We start from the raw sequence: 21,340 nt of genomic DNA on the forward strand, positions 1-21,340 counted from the left end.
TAAGTAATCACAAGTCATGCTAATTATACAATCAACAAAGTATTTGTGTTGATCAGGACTATCAATATAACAGTATTTACAAGAACAGCTGGAATGTACAGTAACATATTTTATTAGCCTCTGAAGGTGGAGGCTATTGGGATGGGCTTTGTCCATCCGTCTATCCATCTGTCCATAATACATTATTTCTCAGGTATGCAATATCTTTCAAATCTAGCACAAAGGTGACATATCACATGAGACATATGCACTTCAATGTCTTTGTTGGTATATGCAAATTTGACCGTATGACAGCCATGTTTGCAGTTACAAGTCATTATTTAATGCATAACTCAACAACTGTAATTCATAGAGACTCCATTCAAGCGTCTACCCCCATATTATCAGATGCAAGCAATGTTTTGAGGCCTTGACCTTTGAACTTGCCCTTGACCTTCAGGGCCAATTATCAAAATGAAATGTAAGACCAACACAAAGTTGGTTATAATGATGTGAAGAAGTACCCTGTCTAATGTTGCGTTAAGTAAAGTACATCACATATATCTTACCATACTCTTTTTTAGAATTACATAATGTTGAAATGTTTTGATCTCTATTTTCATTACAGGGGTATGGGTTAACAAGTCACTGTATTGTATTGCTATTAACCACAGTCCTCCATAGTACAGAATCTCATCTCTTGTTTTATTTCCTGTGGCTAAGTGTTGGTGGTATGGCGGCACTCAAAATGGTACGTTGCCATGGTTTCATCCTTCTGTTATAAGGCAAAGGATACCTAGTGAATTCACTATGTTGAATTACAAACTTGGATATTGAATGAGATAATATGCATTGGTTTCATTTCACTCATCAGTATAGAGCTGGTATTGATCAGAACTTAGTGGGAGTGATGTACATGTATAGGCCTTTCTGTTCCTAAATTCTACTGTTATTGTAATAGCATAACAATACAAGCAGTCGAGAATATGTTTGGCAGAAGTTATCTATCGAGGACTGCATGTCACTTCAGCCTTAGGTCTGATTGATGCCAGCTCTGTATCTATAAAGTTAAGTGAATAAAAATGATACATTTTATATTCTGTAACATCCAAATTTTGATTAAAAAATAGTGAATTCACACAAGGTATCCTTTCCCTGGTAAATTAACCGTATACCAAAATACACCCTTATACTGATTAGGACTGACTTTCAAGATGTAACAAAGGTATTAAATTAGATTGTCTATCTGCTTTTGATTCAGACAACAGATTTATTTTTGAAAGTTATTCGTGATTATTATCGAGATATCAGTCAATTTGGTGTACTCATCAAAGTATAGAATAATACTAAAATCTGATCAGCCAAATTTCATAGTTCAAATTTCAATTTTCATGGAATCTTCAGTTTTTGAAAAAAAAAAACAAGTTGTATTTCATTCCTATTCATTGTTCATTATTTCATTGCTTTGAGTAAGTGTAAATCACTATCTAAAAAAATATCTTTGAATTTTGAATTTTGTTTTGATCACTAACCACAATACATTGTGTTTTCAGGTGACAATCTATGTATCCAGGACACATGGTAAAAGTCAAAAGTTAGTCATAGCTGGAGTTATCGTGGCGCTTCATTTACTGTTCCTTTTGTACCTACACTTTTCTTATCATAAGATAGCTGAAAGTGAGTAGAAAATTTTGAACTTTTTCCAAATAACATGATTTTGCTTATTTTTACCCATTTGCATAATATGTAATTTATGTATACCCTGAATATGATGTAAAACAAGTCATAACTGAGCATTGGCTGTAGTGAAAAAAAGAAGACATTTTCAGACAGTTGCATGAATAATTAAGGGTATAAGCTTGTATTACAGAGTTTCAGTTTTGTGACTCAAGTGGGTCTCATGTGACCCACTACTGCTACTGATTGTATTTATACACATTTCAAAAATGCCACCCTCTCTGACTTTGTGATACTGATGACATGCAGGAAAGAAAACCAAGAACTTTGCACAAACCTACCTAAAGCATTAAGTTGGTTCTTGCTACCAGAAATGATAGTTTGTCAGGTATTTTACAAGTAAATTCACATGTTTTGGCATAACTAGCGATTTCTCACAACACATTTATTTATTGTAATCTTCCATCCTGTCAACCACACGTTTTGTTTGATTTGACCCCTCTTAATAATTTCAAAATTGTATCAGAAATAGTGCCTTCTGTGATGGGCTGGCTGGAGAAAGACTCTCGGAGTTGAAATCTATTTAGATGTCTTATCCTGTGTTGCTACATTATGTCTCATTTATACTGCATTGCTAGAGGGTGCCATTTATTGGAAATGTTCAGTCAATCCAGTGTATTATTGGTATTGATAATAAGATGGGTGCTCTATTCTCATGCTGTGTCTTAAACGTGAGGGTGCTGGTAGAATGTAAGGGGCACCCATAAAGATTGGAGCTCATGTGGATTTTAACACTAGTAATGGTAAAATCCACATTCAGAATCTGAATTGAATTGAATCCATGAAGTGTTAACTCGTATAGACAGTGAGAGAATACAGCACCAACCTTCTTGTCAGTACCAGTCCTTTACTGCATGTTTTGATGAAAGCAGAACTTTATGGTCAATATCTGCATGAATTTGCATGCTTATCCTATATAGAAACCAGGTGGATGATCTAGTGTATAGTGTATAGTGTGATGACATTACACTAAGTCGTCATGATTTTATATCTGTGTGTGTGTGTGTGTGTGTGTGTGTGTGTGTGTTGTGTGTGTGTATGTATATGTGTGTGTCCATGCCTGTTAGTCTGTGTCTGTGTTTGTCTAGTATATAGTATTAGTAGTATAGTCATATTGACTTCCTAGTTCCTACATCATTATTTTTACACTGATAACTAAAATAAATAGTACAATTACTAACCCTTCATTTCTGTCCACCTAAACTACTAATAGTCCATTCATTCTACACCTTTGTCTCTTTCCCTTGTAACTACTTTAGTATTATGTGTGTAGAAGTACCAACTGTGTGTTTTATTTTCATAACTTTACTTACATACAACCCAAACCATAGGGTCTATGTCCCAACATACTCTTGTTTTTTGTTTACTAATCATATGTAATATGTGTATATTGCAACTATTGTTGTATAAGGAGGAATACTTACAATAAGTAACACTGAAGTAAAGCACTTTCTCTGTGTGCTACATTCAATTATAGAATTCATATCAAGTGTACAAGTATATTGTTTCAAAATTGGTTTATGTACAAGCCTGGCATGTAATGTGGTCAATTAGCCAATGAAACTGTATACTTTTACACTTGATGTGAACGCTATAGTATAAACGATTGTGGTACATACAGAAAACTTTGATGTTATGGGTTGTTAAAACGCAGTGCTGAAAACACTGTTGTTTTGTACCCATATAAACAAGATGCACTTTGTATGTTGATAATAAAGGGGAAGTAAAATGTGGCCAGAACTATTATAAATAAATTTATGTTTATTTATTTATTTGTAACATATTTTGTATTATAACAGTGGAAACTTTATAATAAATGTAGGTACAGGATAAAGAAATCAACGTATACACCTTGACACACAACCATTTTAATGATATGTATAAGTTGTCATACAAAGAAACAGATTTGTATGTTTCTTTCAAAGAAATATTTTAGAGTCCAAAAGAAATTAAATAGGTAACCTTACATAATAAACTTTAAAAGTAGTCATTTTAGAATCCAATATGACCACCGATTATTGTTACATTGGACTTGATGGGAAAATAAAAGATTCACAAATTTCCTTGAAACAAAACAGTGAACCCCAGAGGACCAGGAACAAGATTTGATATGGCAAGGTTTCGGGGAAAATTGAAGAACTTTGATTTTCCAGGAAATTTATCCCTGAGGTGCATTCTAAATTGAAATGGTTAATAATTTGATAGGTGATCCAGCACAGTCTTCATGAAACTTGATGAGTTGAGTTTTGTGCAGACCAGCCATCTCTTGCTTTTTTTTGCTTTTGTTGTTGTTGGTATTTGTGTATTCTTTGTTAGTCGTGTACATATGATTGTACACATACATGTAGTATCAGAGTATTTGTGGTCATCATACTGTATGTAATGTAGTACTGCTGATAAGTTACATCACAGATCTGTTTTTGATGTAAGGATACCGATCACTATTAGTCAGTGACAAAGTCAGAAAGCGTGTTATGTTGTTTCTGTTGGCCATGATGGGTCAGTAAAGAAGAAAATCTTAGAAATAATATGTGCAGACAGAAACACAAGTTTGAAGTGTTCCATGCTTGTATTGTAGATGTTATGGTACATAGACCCCACTCTATTATACAAGTGGATCCGCCACAAATTCCTGATAGGTTGGAACGAGATACACGCGTCCAGGAAAAGGTGCAAAATGCAGCCCAGGAAGTCTTAGAGGAAGCCGTGAAAAGTGTAAATAAAGCTGCACAACGTATGTCACTCAGATTTACATCATGAAATTCCATTTAGACATAACTGTTTCATTTCATGAAACTAATAATTACCACTGGTCATGATTCTATTATCTAAAAATTATTTCACTGTTTCAAAGTAAACTGTAAATATCATATTTAACATACCTAACAATTTATGTTTCAATACATTAGTAGAGTCTGCAGTTATAATTACGTGTAGTATATTTCTTCTTCTTTTTAAAGTTTTGTGGACAATATATTAACCTTCCTGACAATCGATTTTTAACATTGGGTGTGAAATAATGTAGGCAATGACTGAACCAGGGTTCTCCCTTGACCATTGTAATAATATTAGATCATACCCATCTGTGATTGGTCTTAAAACAGAAAGAAAGATTTAGTTTAAATCTTTTGTATGCTAATTTAACATACATGTACTTCAACCAGTATTTTATAAGGGGAGAACCCAAAATAAACTATTTTGTAAATCCTTGAATCTTGAAAGACCCCTGACTGCATTCCCTTAAATCCCTTCCTAGATGTTGGTGAAGCAGTCCAGGAAAAACTGAAAGAAAATGCTGATAATAATGGGAATGTGGTTGAACAAATAAAGGATACAGCGGAAAAGATTCAAGAAGTAGCCAATGATGCTATAGGAAATGACCCTGACCTTGACCCTGTCGTTGTAAATCCCCCAGTTGATATAGCTAACCAATAGTCCCAATAATGGTAAATTTTACTTTCTAGTTTTATGCTGTCCTTCTTGTTTTGTTTTCCTTTCCCTTGAACTTTTCTCTGGCTCAACACTAGTGAAAATCCTCTCACACAAACTGACACAGAACTCTTGCATATTGATATAAGTTTTACTGCTAGTGTATATGCCAAGGTGTAGTCATCGAAGACTAGCTTGTAGAACACAAGGGTGTCGACTTCCACTCCAACAGCAAACTCTGATCTTAGTCTGCAATCTAACCAAAATGCAAATACTTGTACTGATTCTCAGAGTAGCATTTCTAGTGTTTGAATGATTACCATATATACTGTAACTCTTACCAGCTTCAAGAACTATTCACAAATATTTGAATATGTACTAAGTGAACAACACAGCTACCTTGGGCATGAACATTTGAAAGATTATTTTTAACTACAATGCAGGGACGTGGTCAAAATTATCACCTCTTTGTTATTACATTGCAAGGAAAATCTATATTATAGAGATTGCATAATAATTATCAATATCATTGAAGTGAGGTTTGAGGATGATTTGCCAAGGTCTAATATTCATTCTTTATTATACATTTTGGCAAAACAAGTTGAGTATATGAATTGTTATCAAACGTTTTTGTACCAATATTGTAAGAGTTCTGTGTCACACTTTGCAGCATAATATTCAGTTAGAAGTATCTATTTTATAGATTCAATCAGTCAATTGATTGATTGATTGATTGATTGATTGATTGATTGATTAAATTGACAGAATGATTGACAGTTTATACATTTCCTGTATGCTTTGTGTTGAATTATCAGTTTGCATGGGGCGATAAAGGTAATATTACCCAGTGTGTAAATGTGGGAGATAATGATGATATTACATGGTGTGCAATGTGGGATATAATCTGGTTACATGGTGTATGAATGTAGGGGATATAATGTTAATATCACATGGTGTATTAACATGGGATACAACATTAATATGATTACATGGTGTACGAATGTGGAATATAACATTAATATTGCACGGTGTATGAATGTAGGGTATTATAATGATATTCCATTGTGAAGTATAATGACATTATTCTATAGTATTGAATGCTAAACGTGGTAAGAATAATACCAGCTTATAAAGTTGAATGTATGTACATATATGACATGGCACAAATGATAGACAGTTTGCTGGTTGCACCTTGTAAAACAGTATGGTGGTTGGGATATATGAAACAATTAGTTTCTAGTTTGTCACTCTTTTTGCCATGAACATATTTTGTTGCATTTTTGTCATCGTGTATTGTACACATCTGTACTGTTATTTTGATAGAGGTAAATCCAACAATAAGTCATATTATTCATGTTGTTGTTTTGGTAAATTACATATCAAACAGAAGAAAATAAGCTATGCAGAATCAACAGTCAGAACGGGTATAATTGTTGCTTGAGACTCGCTCTCTCACAGTGAAGACCAACTACTTGTGCTTGGTATAGTCCACTCTAAGTGTACAGTCATGATGGGATGCATGTTTTGTTTTGTATGTCAAAATTATTGAAGGAAATGTCTTTCGAGTTCTCCTTGCTTATAAAGTCATCCTCTGCAAGAGACAGGTACATGTATCACAATGTACATAAATACAGTGAAAGAGATGCACACATGCGACAGTTGTATTATTACAATGTATATATATCACCCCTACATGAGACAGACACATGCAGTAATTGTATTACAATGTATATAAATCTACTGCAAGAGAGTCACTTGCAACAATTGTATTACATAACCCTTGGCAAGAGACAGTCACATGCAACAATTGTATTACAATGGCGGTATATATCACCCTCTGCAAGAGACAGACACATGCAACAATTGTATTACAATGTATATAAATCACACTCTGCAAGAGACAGACACATGCAACAATTGTATTACAATGTATATAAATCACTCTCTGCAAGAGACAGACACATACAACAATTGTATTACAATGTATATAAGTCTACTGCAGGAGAGTCTCTTGCAACAATTGTATTACAATGTATATAAATCACCCTCTACAAGAGACAGACACATACAACAATTACAATGTATATAAATCACTCTCTGCAAGAGATAGACACATGCAACAATTGTATTACAATGCATATATATAACCCTCTGCAAGCGACAGACACATGTAACAATTGTTTCAAAATGTATGAAAATCATCTTGTGCAAGAGATGGAGCAATTATATCCACTCTGACTGTCAATTCTGAACAGCTTAGTTTCTACTGTTGAATATGCTTTTTCTACCCATGCATGAACCATGTTTTGTACATGTAACCATAAGAATACAGTGATTGCAATCTTCTGATGACTTAGAGTCTGAAAATATATTTATTGGGAAATTTTTCCTAATATTGATGTTGCAACATCTCTACAATTCTTTCTTTCTTCATAGTCATATTATCAATGAGGTGATGGGTAACATCTGATAAATTAATCATTGTTTTCATTTCTTACATTATATTTGTTTGTTTCACATTTAATACTTGGTTAACATCTCCCATCTGTATCAATATAATGATGAACGATTTGTAAGTTCATCAAATGATAATGTTTACATTGATGTTTACTATGCTATAGTATTTCACAGTAAGGTTTGTGTGCATCTAACAACATTTATTGTAGTTGTTGCAGTGTGAAATTAGTTTTCTAATAATTATAATACTAATGCTGCTACTTTTCAAAGATAACAACATTAGCAATGACCCAATGTGCAAATTTATGTGTCAACTTCGATATGAACATAATCAATTGGAAAAAAAGGAATGAAATGTTCTGCAATAAATGAGTACAAAATAACTATAACGTCCAACCTAGTTTCACATTATAGTATGTTTCACCGAGAATTTCAAAACACTATAAACAGCTATATTGACTATCCATCCAGTCATGCAGGGATTTTTTGTTCTTGCCATTCACCTACCCACACCTGGCATTTCCCTACAGGTCAGTTACTTGAAGCTTCTGCCAGAAATGAGGTGCAAATTCTTATTGGGTTGTCAATTTTTCCCACTGTGAGATGCCGTTAATAGTGTCAGCATGTGATTAGAACCAACTGGGAGGGTTGAGCTATATGATGTATAGGTAATAACCATATTTAGTTGTCAATGCGGGAAATCATAATCTAATTTTAGGTTTCAATAAACAGCCACTAGCAAAATGCCAGGCGTGGTAGGAGAAATGCGAGAGCAGAAACCCCCACACACCTGGATTCTAGGCTATACTTACTACCAAATACTGTTGTGGCAATGGCTCATACTAAAGTTCAAATATCTACATTTATACTTTAGAACCATTTATTGCAGAAGATATAAAAAAAAAAGATGTGAAAAATAAGTTTTGAAAATTATGTAACCTTTTGTTTCAAGGCTTTGTGTGGTATTTTATAAATAGCGGATGTATGCTGTCAACTTCCTCTAGATTTACAGTGAATTGTGTAAGTAATAATTCTGATGTGTCGTTTGTCTTTTCTGTCCGCCAGCAATTGGTTAATCCATGGATAAAGGCTGATGTGAAGTGTATATATAGTATATGCATACTATGTAGCAACTACCATGCATGAAGTCGAATACTATCAAACAGACTGTACTGTCCAAATGTTGGCTTCATCTGTATTACCACTGATATCAGAGCTGTACAGTGACACTGCTTAACTATACTGATCTCTTGGAACAGTTTGGTACATGAGTTTTAGGGATGCTTCCTAAATACTGAATATTGCTGTACTTTGATTGCAAATGTCAACTACACAAACTTGAAGTTTTTTGAGTTACATTTGGCTCCTCTTTTCACTTGATATTATAGGTACAATATTTTTCTTATTTATAAAGTTGTACAAATAAGTGTAAATATATGATAGATAAAAACTACACTGTGTTGAATTTTTAATTACAAATGATAATGAATGAAGGGGGAGGTGGTAAATCAGAATGGTTGATTAAAAGTAACTAGCGCCCTCTAGAGTTTGAAATGTTAGCTCAACATTTTGCAAGAATATTTTTACATACATGTATTTATAGCATGGATAAGCAAATGTCATTATATGAGAGATATAAACCAACACAGCTAATCTAACTGTCATGATGGCAAGTGTTCTAATTAATTATTGCCTTTATGAGATTGCCAAGCCTCACATTCAAGTGCTATAGCTGTCCCCACAAAACAGAGATAAGTGTCGTCATATGCCACCAGCTGATCTATACTTTTAGAAAAACAAATCAGGTGATTCATAAGGGAGATGAATTGTAATATTTGAACTAGATTTATGACTTACTGATCATGATGAATGAATTGTAAGGGTTAACAGGATTTTCAAGTTTATTTCAGAATTTAATATCTGTTTATTTCATGCACCAGATCAAGTGTAGATATTGTTGTAATGCAAGTACAAACGTTTTGTTTTAACAGATGCATGGAAGTATACTTTTCATGTACGCTTCAAATATAGGTTGGGGTTGTAAATGAAATCTTGTAATAAAACATGCCATTATATAACTTTGATTTTGTCTGTGTTTGTTATTTCGTTATCGTAACATTGCCTTTGTTTGTTTACCAGATTTTGTCTCCCACATGACATTACATACAAATAGAATACTAAAAGACATAGACACGACTGACATGTTTTGGTGATATGATAATACAAATATTGCAATGACAAAAACAGACTAGGGACAATAACTGTTTTGAAACACATTAACTGTATTAAAGACATGTCATGTTATTCTGCCCTCACTCACCTGAGAAGGGTTGACCGATGTGTGAGGGCGCCCCGTCATGGCATACCTTACAAACTGACAGACTAGAGTTTGCTAAAATGTTGTATTAGAACAGGACAAGAAGATCAGGAGGTGCAGTTATGTAGTTAAGAACTACTCGTGTATTAATGTGCTTCCATGATGTATACTGCCATCTACAGGCGACCTTACATTCATATTCATGTTTCATTGAAAACTTTCCCATCGCAGATATATATTTATCCTAAATTATCAAAAATCCCCTCTACATTTTATTTTTCTGCATTAAAAACTTCTAAACTATGATTTACTTGGGCCATGGACATGTGTTGCTATCGACAATACAAAGAAACTGACATTTTTCACTGTTACATGATCAGTCGTTTTCACACTGCAAACAGCCCCAACTAGCTACCAATCTGAAATATTGGCTTGGTATGTAATCCCAGCCCAGGTCTGTATGGTACGCTGTGATGGGGCGCCCTCACACATCAGTCACTCTAATCATGGAAAGTTTGAAATTTTTATTTTTTTTATTCATGTCGTGTTGAAACAGAAAATTACAGGTATCAGAAGCACAGACAAGTAAGAAATGGATCAGCAACAGGTATTGTTCTGTGGTGTTACATGTAACAGGGGGATTATAAGCTCTGTCATCGTCTCGGGGAGGCTGCAAGGATATCTTTTGTTCAAACATATGCCGAAAGCTATCGAATGACCCTTGACTTGCTCTTTGCTTTCCATAGCAATACCCCCTTGTCCATGGCTAGAAGGAAGCAGCCAGTACTGCTGAAGCCTGATGTATTGGCTGAACAGCAACACGACGTATCTGCAGTCTAAGCTCCATTATGTATACACAGTATATTGTTATAAAAATATATGACTTGCAAGGGCGCCATCTATTTTTTCTAGAAGCATTTTACACTACCCCAACTTTTTTAAACTACAAGTCATTGGTAATGACATAGTCCCCGCTATAATTGGGTTTTAAGGAATTATCACTACTCTGATCACGCAACAACATTTGTGAACCTAAAACAAACAGACTTAGATATGTTTGTTGGACATGGAATATGCCTCCAACAATAAAGGATTGGTTGGGTATGGGGGATCATATCATGATGAAAATGGAGTCTGAGTTATGGCTTTGGACATGGAAAATTCACAAACAAAATGGCTGCCAGGCAGCCATATTGGATCGTATCACGACGAAAATGGATATGCACATGTATGTCATAGAAGACTGTCCTAATACCAACTTTAAATGAGATCTGTTCAAGCATGTCTGAGTTATGGCTTTGGACATGAGAATTCACAAACAAAATGGCTGGCAGGCAGCCATATTGGATCGTATCACGACGAAAATGGATATGCACATGTATGTCATAGAACACTGTCCTAATACCAACTTTGAATGAGATCTGTTTAAGCATGTCTGAGTTATGGCTTTGGACATGGAAAATTCACAAACAAAATGGCTGGCAGGCAGCCATATTGGATCGTATCACGACGAAAATGGATATACACATGTATGTCATAGAACACTGTCTTAATACCAACTTTGAATGAGATCTGTTCAAGCATGTCTGAGTTATGGCTTTGGACATGAAAATTCACAAACAAAATGGCTACCAGGCAGCCATATTGGATCGTATCATAAAACAAATTGACGTGCATATGTATGCCATAGTATGTTGCCCCTGAACCAAGTTTGAAAAAAATCGGTCCAGGCATCTCCAAGAAACAGCTGCGGACGGACGGACGGACGGACGGACAGACGGAACCCAATCCATAAGTCCCCGTTCCGGGGACTAAAAAACGTCATCTGCCAGTCAGTCCCAGCTTGTGTCCTCTCGTTCCCATCTGCCTCCCTTCTATGTCTCCCTGTCTGTATAGCATCTCTCCTGTGTCTCCTGTCTCCCAGTGTGTGTGTGTGTGTGTCTCTCTCTCTCTCTCTCCAAACTCATGGTGGCGCTATAATTTTCTAAGTTCAGGACACTCTTAGAAATGTATCACTTCAAAAACTACAGCAAAAACATACCGCAGTCACTTCATTTTAGCTAATCTTACAAAGCATTTTTATTCAAAACACACAAAATCTGACTGTTTTCATAGTTACATGATGTAGAAATAGTAACCCCTTCTGTTGTTGATACCAAGAAAAAACAAACATGATATTCAGCAAAGAAAATAGTTACAATACAGAGGATACAATAAAATGTATGCTGTTTGGGAAAAAAAAAACAATATCTGAAAAAAATGACACAGTTTTAATTTCAAATGACAATATCTGAACTATAACAACAAGAATATAATAATAATAATAATAATAAACTCAGAACATCGAACATTACTGGGAAAAAAAATTTCAATGCAAAAATAAAAGTTTCAAAGTACTATGGTTATCTAAGAATTTTCATAACTAACTTGTTATTGGTTTTCATTTATGTGTTTAGATGGACAATAGCTCAGTTATTGTTAAAATCTCAAGACTTGGTCTTTTCGGCTACCTGTGAAACACTGTCAAAAAAACCTAGTAAAAACTTACAAACCTGTGGTGAACACCCTTAAAAATACAATTCATTACAATAATACCTTGAAGCACTGGTTTATTTATAATTAATATTTGCTGTGCAAAGCATTTGCTCATAGCTGTGCAGTACTTTTTTTTAGCTGAATAATATTTTTTTCATTACTTTACATTTTTTTTTAACCAAGAGCAAAAAAAGTTCCAAGTTCATCTATTGCTTGATGATGCCTGTTCATGCACCAAAGATTCTATACAACTCATTCTGCATCAGATCAGAACTTTAAAATATACCATCGGATCCACTCTACATTTTTTTTTCTCAATAATCTCCAACCCCCACCCCCGTACCATCTTAGTATCTGTACCCTCCCCCCTTTGGAATGGAACAGCAGTCCTCCAAATTTATACAGGTTTGTTTGTGTTTTTGGTGAAACTGTGATGTGCCCATGATTCACGTACACACAGCATGCATACACGATAATTTGGTTCAGCTATGTTTAAGCACGACTCATGGCACCATTCAGTGATCAAGGCATCACCAAATTTTCAAAGTTATTTAGAAAATTCAGATCCTCTCTCTGTGCAACAACAATAAGATTGCTGTACATGTACTAGGATATTAATACCAGTACAGACAAATCTATCAGGATCACTTACACAAACAACTTTCTTTTAGATCTCGTAAGTCCTCCTTGCGATCAGTTTGGTCATGCCTTGATCATGCCAGCAGACTTGACATTGCGACGTAACAGCCTCCAAGCGAGGCTGAGGCAGTGCTTTGGTGGTCGATCACAGACTATGCATACCAAGATAAAGTCAACTTACAGCTAAATCGTTGACGTCTATCCCCTAAATGACTACAATAATACTAACATACAACAGAAACCCAACATGCACTGAAACACAACTTTTGAAATGATATGTCCTGCTTAGCATTTTTATCAATTATTTCATCAATTCATCTTTTCTCTTATTTTGTAAATAAACGTACTGTCTTCCTACACAACAAAATTACAGATTCAAATGCTCATGAAAAAGCTAAAAACTTACCAAGGCACAATTGTATAACCTTTATTCCATTCTTTTCAGTATTTTTTTTTGTATAACTTTGCAGCATGGGTCTGATGAACTTCTTCGGGTATGTTTTGACAAATGAAATGCCAACATTTATATTGTACTCCAGTGAAACAGACAGCCACTTTTAACCGAGGTGTTCAAAGAAACAAGGCAGTTTCTGCCCGATGAAAAGGATCAAAAATGTCAAACTAACTCTCTGCACCACAGACAGCAGAAATCTGAAAATGTGTGCAATTGGAAGTGAAGGTATTTGACACACTTTCCATCAGTCTTTAGGTACTAAACACTTCCAGAATATATCTGATTTGGCTAATACATGTTTTGGTCGACTGAACTTTGAACATCATGTCAAAAACTGCCTTTATGGTGGCTTTAAAGATAGGTATGGAAACAGTATAGCTATATTCATCAAAGTGGTTACGCTGAAAAACTACAGCTAGTAGTAACTAGACAAGTGAATTATTGCAAAATTTGGTCTTGGAAATTTACAAAAGTTTGGAGTAGTTTTGTTAAAATGTTCATATCTTCCTTCTCAGATCACTGAGTATGCTTTTTCTACTATAGATGTAAGCACAGCTTGCTGCCAACTCCCTGGATCCCGTTATCTCATTAGCCTTTACAAACTTGACATACTGTACAGTGCACATTTGACAAGTAAGTTTGTAGGAGTTCAACTGATACAAATAGAATTACAAATCCTCAGTTCATTGGAAGAGAGTTTCATTTAGTGTCATATTAAACCCATGAATCTGCTCCTTGCTGTCCACCATTATCTAAAGGTACTGTGCTTGTTTCATGAGGGTCTTCGTAGTCACGTCTCCTTCTGGTACTCTTCTTGTCACGATCTACTTGGGCGTACACAGGTTCACGTGGATCAACTTGTTGCTGTGGCTCCTGTCATGTAACACAGAATAAGGAATGTAAGTTGTAAGAAAGTTTTGACATCAACTGTGATATTATCATCAACCTAAGGAGTTGGCATCAGAGATAGCTAAGGAATAGAAAAACTGTTAGACTCCCTAGCCTATCTTAACGTTGTATGAGTGACTTCGAAGTGTCCCAAATGTGTAGATTTCTCAAGAAACCCAGTTTAAGTATGTAACTACTGATAGCTGGAAATTCCATCAACATTTTCTCTCTCAAATATTAAGTGTAAAGACAATTCATAGTTTTCATTTGTTTAGTAAACTGATAGTAATATTCAACCACGGTGATCCATGTCACTAGCATGCTAAAAGTTACACAATTTGTGTATGAAGTGTATTGACATTCAACCTTTCGATATCTTGATCAAAGCCATACTTAATTAATCACCTATGTCTTACAGGTACAAGGACATCAAAACAAATGAAATGTCGAGGTGCAAAGATTAAACACACAACATATTGTGTTGTAGGAGAGCATTGAAGGAGTCAGACTCAAGTCCTTCAATCAGTATCTTTGTATAGTGCTATCCCATATGATGTAAGCTGTCTCCTTTTGTTAATTGTACCACCAAACTTGTGTCTAATGGGCTGTACTCCCAATTAACATAGTGACTAATTACAGGGAATTATCATTATCACATGCAAATTGTATTTTTGATACAATCATGTCAATTAGCCTGGTCATTGAACACACACACACACACTTGTGATAGGATCTATTTACCTTCTGTTCTAGGGATCATTAAATTGACTGTCTAGGGGGGAAGAAGCATGTACTAACTTGCAGAATAGTCTAACTTAATACAGTGACTCACTAAATGTGAAGAGTTTATCACATGCAAATAGTAGTTGTTTAGTTATCATGACAATTAGTTACATCATACCACAGGGGTTTGAAAAAGGTCATTTGTGTGTGTGGGGGGGGGGGGGTTACTCCTGTGAATAGGTACACAATACATGCTGCCCAAATGGGTCACTTTTGCACGAAAAATCCTCAGACGTGGATCAATTTTTCATCTGAAAATTCGCAAATCATTGGTCTATAGCTTTGGCAACAACCTCATACATTAGATAACTCCCCATAACATCAGAAAAAGGTGACTAACTGGAAGATTGTCCTACAAAAATCCCTAACAATGGGCCTTGTTATTGCCTTCTAAGTTATACATGGGTTGATGTTTTCAGCATACACTTGTCTAAAAAATTTCAAAGTACCCCCCCCCCCCCCCCCTGTCATTGATAGCTTATATCAACATGAGATCTATAGTTTTAGTTTGTGTCTGTGTTAACCACTGAGAGCTCATCTGCCCTTGTCATATCATGTCACTTATTGTCATATTATGTCACTTACTCTGGTCATACTATGCATACTTCCAGACTGTGGTTGCCCTCTGTTATAACTAGCTTGACTATCCAGTGTAGAATAGTTGGGATTAGGTGGATGACTCATGTCAGTCATAGGAATTTCTTCTTGGTATGAACCCTGTGCTCTGTCGTCATAGCGATCACCTGTACAAAGACAATGATGTTACTATTCATTCATTTGAATTAGAGATTGATAAATTACGAGTAACGGCCTTGTTCAACACAGGCATAGTGCATTCATTTAAGTTACAAACAAAGGAAATTTTTTTTTCAATCAATGCACTTAGTCTTACAGTGTAATATTGAAATTCAATTTACAGCTTTTCCATAACATTGTCAAATGTACAGACTAGATGAATACTGATAAAGAAATCTGTAATTTCCTCAGTCTATTTTGAGATACATAGTGTAGACAAGATATTAATATTAATATCCAAGCTGTTCTGTTTTCTAGAACACACAGACACCGTGTTTTGCAATGGATTTGGTTCCAGGATACAGGTTTAACAGCTGGTCTCTGCTTACTACCCTTCTTTCAATATAGCTACTATCCGCTGTCTTTTCCTGCCTTGGTTAATGTATTTTACTGAGTTTTGTATTTTTTATACTACTATGTTATTCCATTGCTTTGTCCATCTACTGTGGAGGTGTGTTGATTTCAATATATATTGCAATTCAGTTATTGGTAGAACAGTATCATTGACTTAATTGCTATACCATATTTAAAAGAAAGATTGATAGATAGATAGATAGGTAGACAGACAGACAGACAGACAGACAGACAGACAGACAGATAGATAGATAGATATATAGATAAATAGATGGTATAGTTGTTTTACCTCCACCGTATCTGTCATCATATGTTGGTGCCTGTTGACCCAAATAGACTGGTCCTTGGTTCTGTGACTTTGGTGGCAGTGTTGAGTCATCATATTCTAAACCATGTCCAGGTGAAGTGGTAGGCTGTCTACCGGTGTATGGTCCCATACTTGGAGTGGCTGATACTGGGTTTGGTGTTGGACGGGTTGATGTCCTAGCACTGGGTGTAAAATGACCAGGATTCCAACCATCTTTCTTATACAGTACTCTTAAGTCTTTAAAGGCCCACAATGTTACAAGAACCTGGTCAAATTTAAAAAAAAAAAAAAGAATGTTACTATTAGCAAACTTTTCATTCACAAAAGTTACTGATCAATAACAGCTGAAAACAGGCGACTAAGTAAATTATTAATGCTACATATTTGGAATTACTACTAAATAATCATACTAATACATCCAAATTCAAGGCACAAGTAATGACTTACTCTTTGATTTGATTGGCTGCTTTGCTACAAACGAGCTACACATCTTGAACTTGATTGGTTGTTTCACATCTCGAACCTGATTGGTGTTTCACATCTCGAACCTGATTGGTTGTTTGCTACAAAGCACCTATCTAAGCCCAACCAAATTGGCTGCTTGGCTACAAATGAACTACATATCTCTAACCTGATTGGTTTACTACAATAACCAATCTATGGCCAATGTAACTGACTGCTTTGCTACAAAAGAACTACATATCTCTAACCTGATTGGTTGTTTGCTACCAAATACCAATCTATGACTTACCTGATTGGCTGCTTTGACTATTCTTGGTTCATACTTGTCCCTAACCTTGGACATAGTTACAAGTTTTTCAATGCCACTGGCGTCCCGTAATGACTTGGCATTTTCCATATTCTTGAGTATAACTTCATGTAGACAGTTCAATATTGCCACCGTAGTCGTGGGAGTAAACTTGACAGCTTGTTCACCCGGTCCACCAGGAAGACAAAATACCAAATCGCGCATCGCATATTTACCTGTAAGTGGGAGCGAAAAAAACTTAATGTTGGAATGTGTTCTGTCAAACAAGCATATACTGGCGTGTATTTGATTCATATTATCATTATCATTCTCATTTTGCCCAGTGAATACATTGTTGCAAGAATGAATGTTCATGGACTCTGGGTTCATACTTAGTAATGAATTTCTACTCACAGTCACAAAACTTCTTGGAAGAAAGTCCCAAAGTTTCATTGATGTCTCGTCAGCATCGTCAGGGGTGTACACTACAAGGGGCTACTGTCACTAAATATATTGATGGTTGTCTGATTGAAAAAATGCTATTTCTGTTACAGCTAGAGCAGCTTCAACTCACCTATGAGTTCTTTATTTCTTGGATCTAATGAAAGGTTCCGAAGTGCCTTGGACACTGCACATACTACTCTGTCACTATCCATCCTTAGTAATTCCACTAATACTGGTAATCCTTTATCTTTCCGTACATTAGCACGGATATATACAGCCCACTGTGGAAACAGGAAACAACACACAGATATGTTATTGGTGACTAATAACATACAATGTGATAGCAGATTGAGTTTCAAACATTTCGGAATAAAAAATTCTTTCATTGTATTAGTATTACACATATATAATTCAACAGTACATGTCAAACATACAATGACACATTCATGGTAGTTTTAAACATGGAATCCCAAATAACAGCTGCCAATGTTTTGTTTTTTGTAATTAAATGTTTTGTTAGGAAGTCTTATTTCTTATATAAGTATTTTAGCATGTGTTAATATATCTTAGATTAGTGCCTGCATTGGATTCCTATAAGCTATACTTGATCTAGCACTCAATGCCAGTAATTAACAACGACATTTAACATCACACACCAGTAATAGAATTGTGCCTTATATACGTACCCTCCAGTCTGCAGCTGTCAGATTTTGAATAGTACCTGCTGCAGATTCTAAGGTGTCTGGATTGGAACACTCCGATAATAATGATAAGTAGGGTCGGCATACATCGGGTTGCCATAGCAATTCCATGCCCATTGCTGGCTCTGTCCTCTGAGGGGGATTGTTAGCGTCCACTTGAATTTTGCTGATTAGTAAAAAAAAGTTGTGAAAAAACCATTAGGCATAAAGTACAAATGTATAGCATTTTTTTTTAAATATCCAAAATATCAAAATATGTGTACCTGTATTCTGGGCATGATTGTCTTATCAAAGTAATAAAACAAACCAGAAGTCTGCAACCATTAAACATTTTTTTAGGGAAAAAAACAAATTAATTAAATTGATCCACATTTGTACTTCAATACAACCATCTAATTGTACAATTAAAAATAACAATTGCTGATTTCTTTAAACTTAGATATTGAACAACAATTATTTGTAGCTTTAGTTTATACTTACAACATGTGTATGTTGATAATTCAATTTCGGCAAGTATTAATTTTTAAAATAATAATCATAATGTTGGTTTTTATATAGTGCTTTCCCATTCTGTGCTCAAAGTACTTTACAATTATTACCCCTGGCTCAAATCTATATCGGCACAACGGCCCTTTATACTTCCTCAACTCCCTGGGGAGCATACAATCCATTGCAGCCTGTATAAGCGCATAGGATTAAAGCATTCACAATGCAACCTCTATCCTACCAAGTCCCCAATTACACAGCTGGGTCGACTGAGGCACAATCATGGTTCAAATCTTGCCCCAAAAAAAGGCAGCAATGGGGGCGCGAACCTCCAACTTGCAGATTCAAAGGTGGCCACTCTAACCATTCACCCATCATGACTCCACTACTTTATCATAACATAGTACTCTAGCAAGACTTTCTAAAATAAGCTGAAAGCTAGGTTTCCACAGTGGTAAGGTAAGATGAGATCTAACTACTTGTACATACCTTTGCTGTTGGTCCTTCTTCTGTTTACTACCACCACCTCCAAAACAAGAGGTATTCTGTTGTTTCTTGTTCTTGTTCTGTTGTTTAGGTTGATTAGCTATTCCTTGCATCTCATTATCTGGGTGACGTACCTCAGCTGGCATCCGGTATGAAAGGTTCCTCAATATACACATACAGTTCTCAACCGCCTGTAGAAAGATAATACATAATCAGTCAAAGTGGGAACTTAATGTTTTTATTAAAGAGGACTGTAGTATTAAACAAGGGGGGTGGGGGTCCGAACAATACTTGAATTTCTTAGTTTTCAACAATTCTCCCTCGGAAGCTCTAGTCCACAACTTCAAACTTTAGTTACAGAATATAACTGATGTGAAAACTACTTAGCAGGGAAAAAAACGACTAATATATTACGTTTCTTTTGTTATCTTCTTCTCCTTTCTTTTTTTGTTGGGGGGAGGGGGGGGGGGGAATTGAGTACATTACATAATCATAAAACCAGTGTTTTCTTTTGAAGGGGCAAGTAGGTAAAATCTATTCAAACCAAAGTGTTTGCCTTCCAATATTATGGTACATGGTAAGGAAGGTTTTACAGTTCTGTCAACAGAGCCACAAACCTGAGTAATAACAAAGTGATTTAACTTCTTTATGACATGCCCAGATACTTGTTATGTCAGTGAGGTGGAATGTGAAATAAATCCTAACATTCTAAATGAGACTTCTGATGATCACAAGTGACAAATGTATAAATACTTAATGAAGATATGGAATAAATAATTCATTTCAAACATCTGAAGTTAATAATTGACCACTTCAAACCAAGACATGCACTAGCAATCAGACACAATCAGACGTGGCCTGTATGTGATTTTTTGAATTTAAATTTTACAATTTATATCAATGATACAGTGTGAAAACTTGCAAATTTTGCTTTTGTATTCACAATTGCTCACATTACTTTTTTTTAAAGAGTCACTATAACTTGCTGAAGATGAAGATTCACGTAAATCCCTTCAGATGCTCACAAACATGTCAAGGAATGCAGGAGCATGTACACAAACTTAGACTAATAACAACTAAGTTGCTACAAATTACTAAACATACAGTGTCTATGTCTTTTAATTTAATGGCCTGTCACACTCACTTACTATGCATACAGCATCCCCTATAGCTAACAGGCACACTATAAATCAGTTACTACCCTATCATTACTCACTATTACACACTTCTACCATTTCATTTCTTCATTCAACTTCACTTTCCTGGGTGGCAAACAATGTCATTCATCTATGTTTCTCACATCATGCTATCACCACACAATCAACACCTCTTACTACACACAGCATTCCATGTCTCTCATATTTCATGTACAAGACAAGTGCAACTGTCGAACTGACACCCGTCCCATGTTAACCCTAGAAATAGTACATACACAGTAGGTACTGATATCCTTCACTCTAATCATTCTGATAACTTACTAAATAACTCTCTAAATAATTTACTATCTGATGACAAAGCTGACACAGATTTAAGTATTACTACTGACAGTGGGTGTCAAATTCTTGAATATATCAGTCCTCACTGTTTCCAAACAGCAGATATATTTCTCTTGCCAATTTCTGTCTCCCTGCTCTATTTATACCACACCACACCACACCACACCACACCACACCACACCACACCACATCACACTCCAAGTAAAGCACAGTTTTCAAATAAAACAGTCACTTTAACAATTTAATGTTAGCACACATTGATATTTGGGACATCAGCACAACAGTGTACCAAAATAAGTGTGTGA

The 21,340-nt window shown here is 35.4% G+C and overlaps 1 protein-coding gene across 1 annotated transcript in view; it reads right to left on the minus strand.

The window, feature by feature from the left end:
- Positions 1 to 11,987: 11,987 nt before the first annotated feature.
- The window catches only part of LOC144434568 (catenin delta-2-like), a 61,359-nt gene continuing 52,006 nt past the window's right edge, over positions 11,988 to 21,340 (minus strand). Inside the window, exons 18-25 of the mRNA XM_078123037.1 lie at positions 19,543 to 19,730; positions 18,553 to 18,733; positions 17,997 to 18,147; positions 17,426 to 17,658; positions 16,657 to 16,939; positions 16,366 to 16,371; positions 15,804 to 15,961; positions 11,988 to 14,420 (exon numbers count right to left, since the gene is read on the minus strand). Of these exons, the coding sequence (XP_077979163.1) occupies positions 14,262 to 14,420; positions 15,804 to 15,961; positions 16,366 to 16,371; positions 16,657 to 16,939; positions 17,426 to 17,658; positions 17,997 to 18,147; positions 18,553 to 18,733; positions 19,543 to 19,730 (1,359 nt within the window). The 3' untranslated portion in view covers positions 11,988 to 14,261. The remainder of the gene's footprint in view (positions 14,421 to 15,803; positions 15,962 to 16,365; positions 16,372 to 16,656; positions 16,940 to 17,425; positions 17,659 to 17,996; positions 18,148 to 18,552; positions 18,734 to 19,542; positions 19,731 to 21,340) is intronic.

This window comes from Glandiceps talaboti, chromosome 4 (genome assembly GCF_964340395.1).
Source record: "Glandiceps talaboti chromosome 4, keGlaTala1.1, whole genome shotgun sequence".
In the NCBI taxonomy this organism is placed as follows: Eukaryota; Metazoa; Hemichordata; class Enteropneusta; family Spengelidae; genus Glandiceps; species Glandiceps talaboti.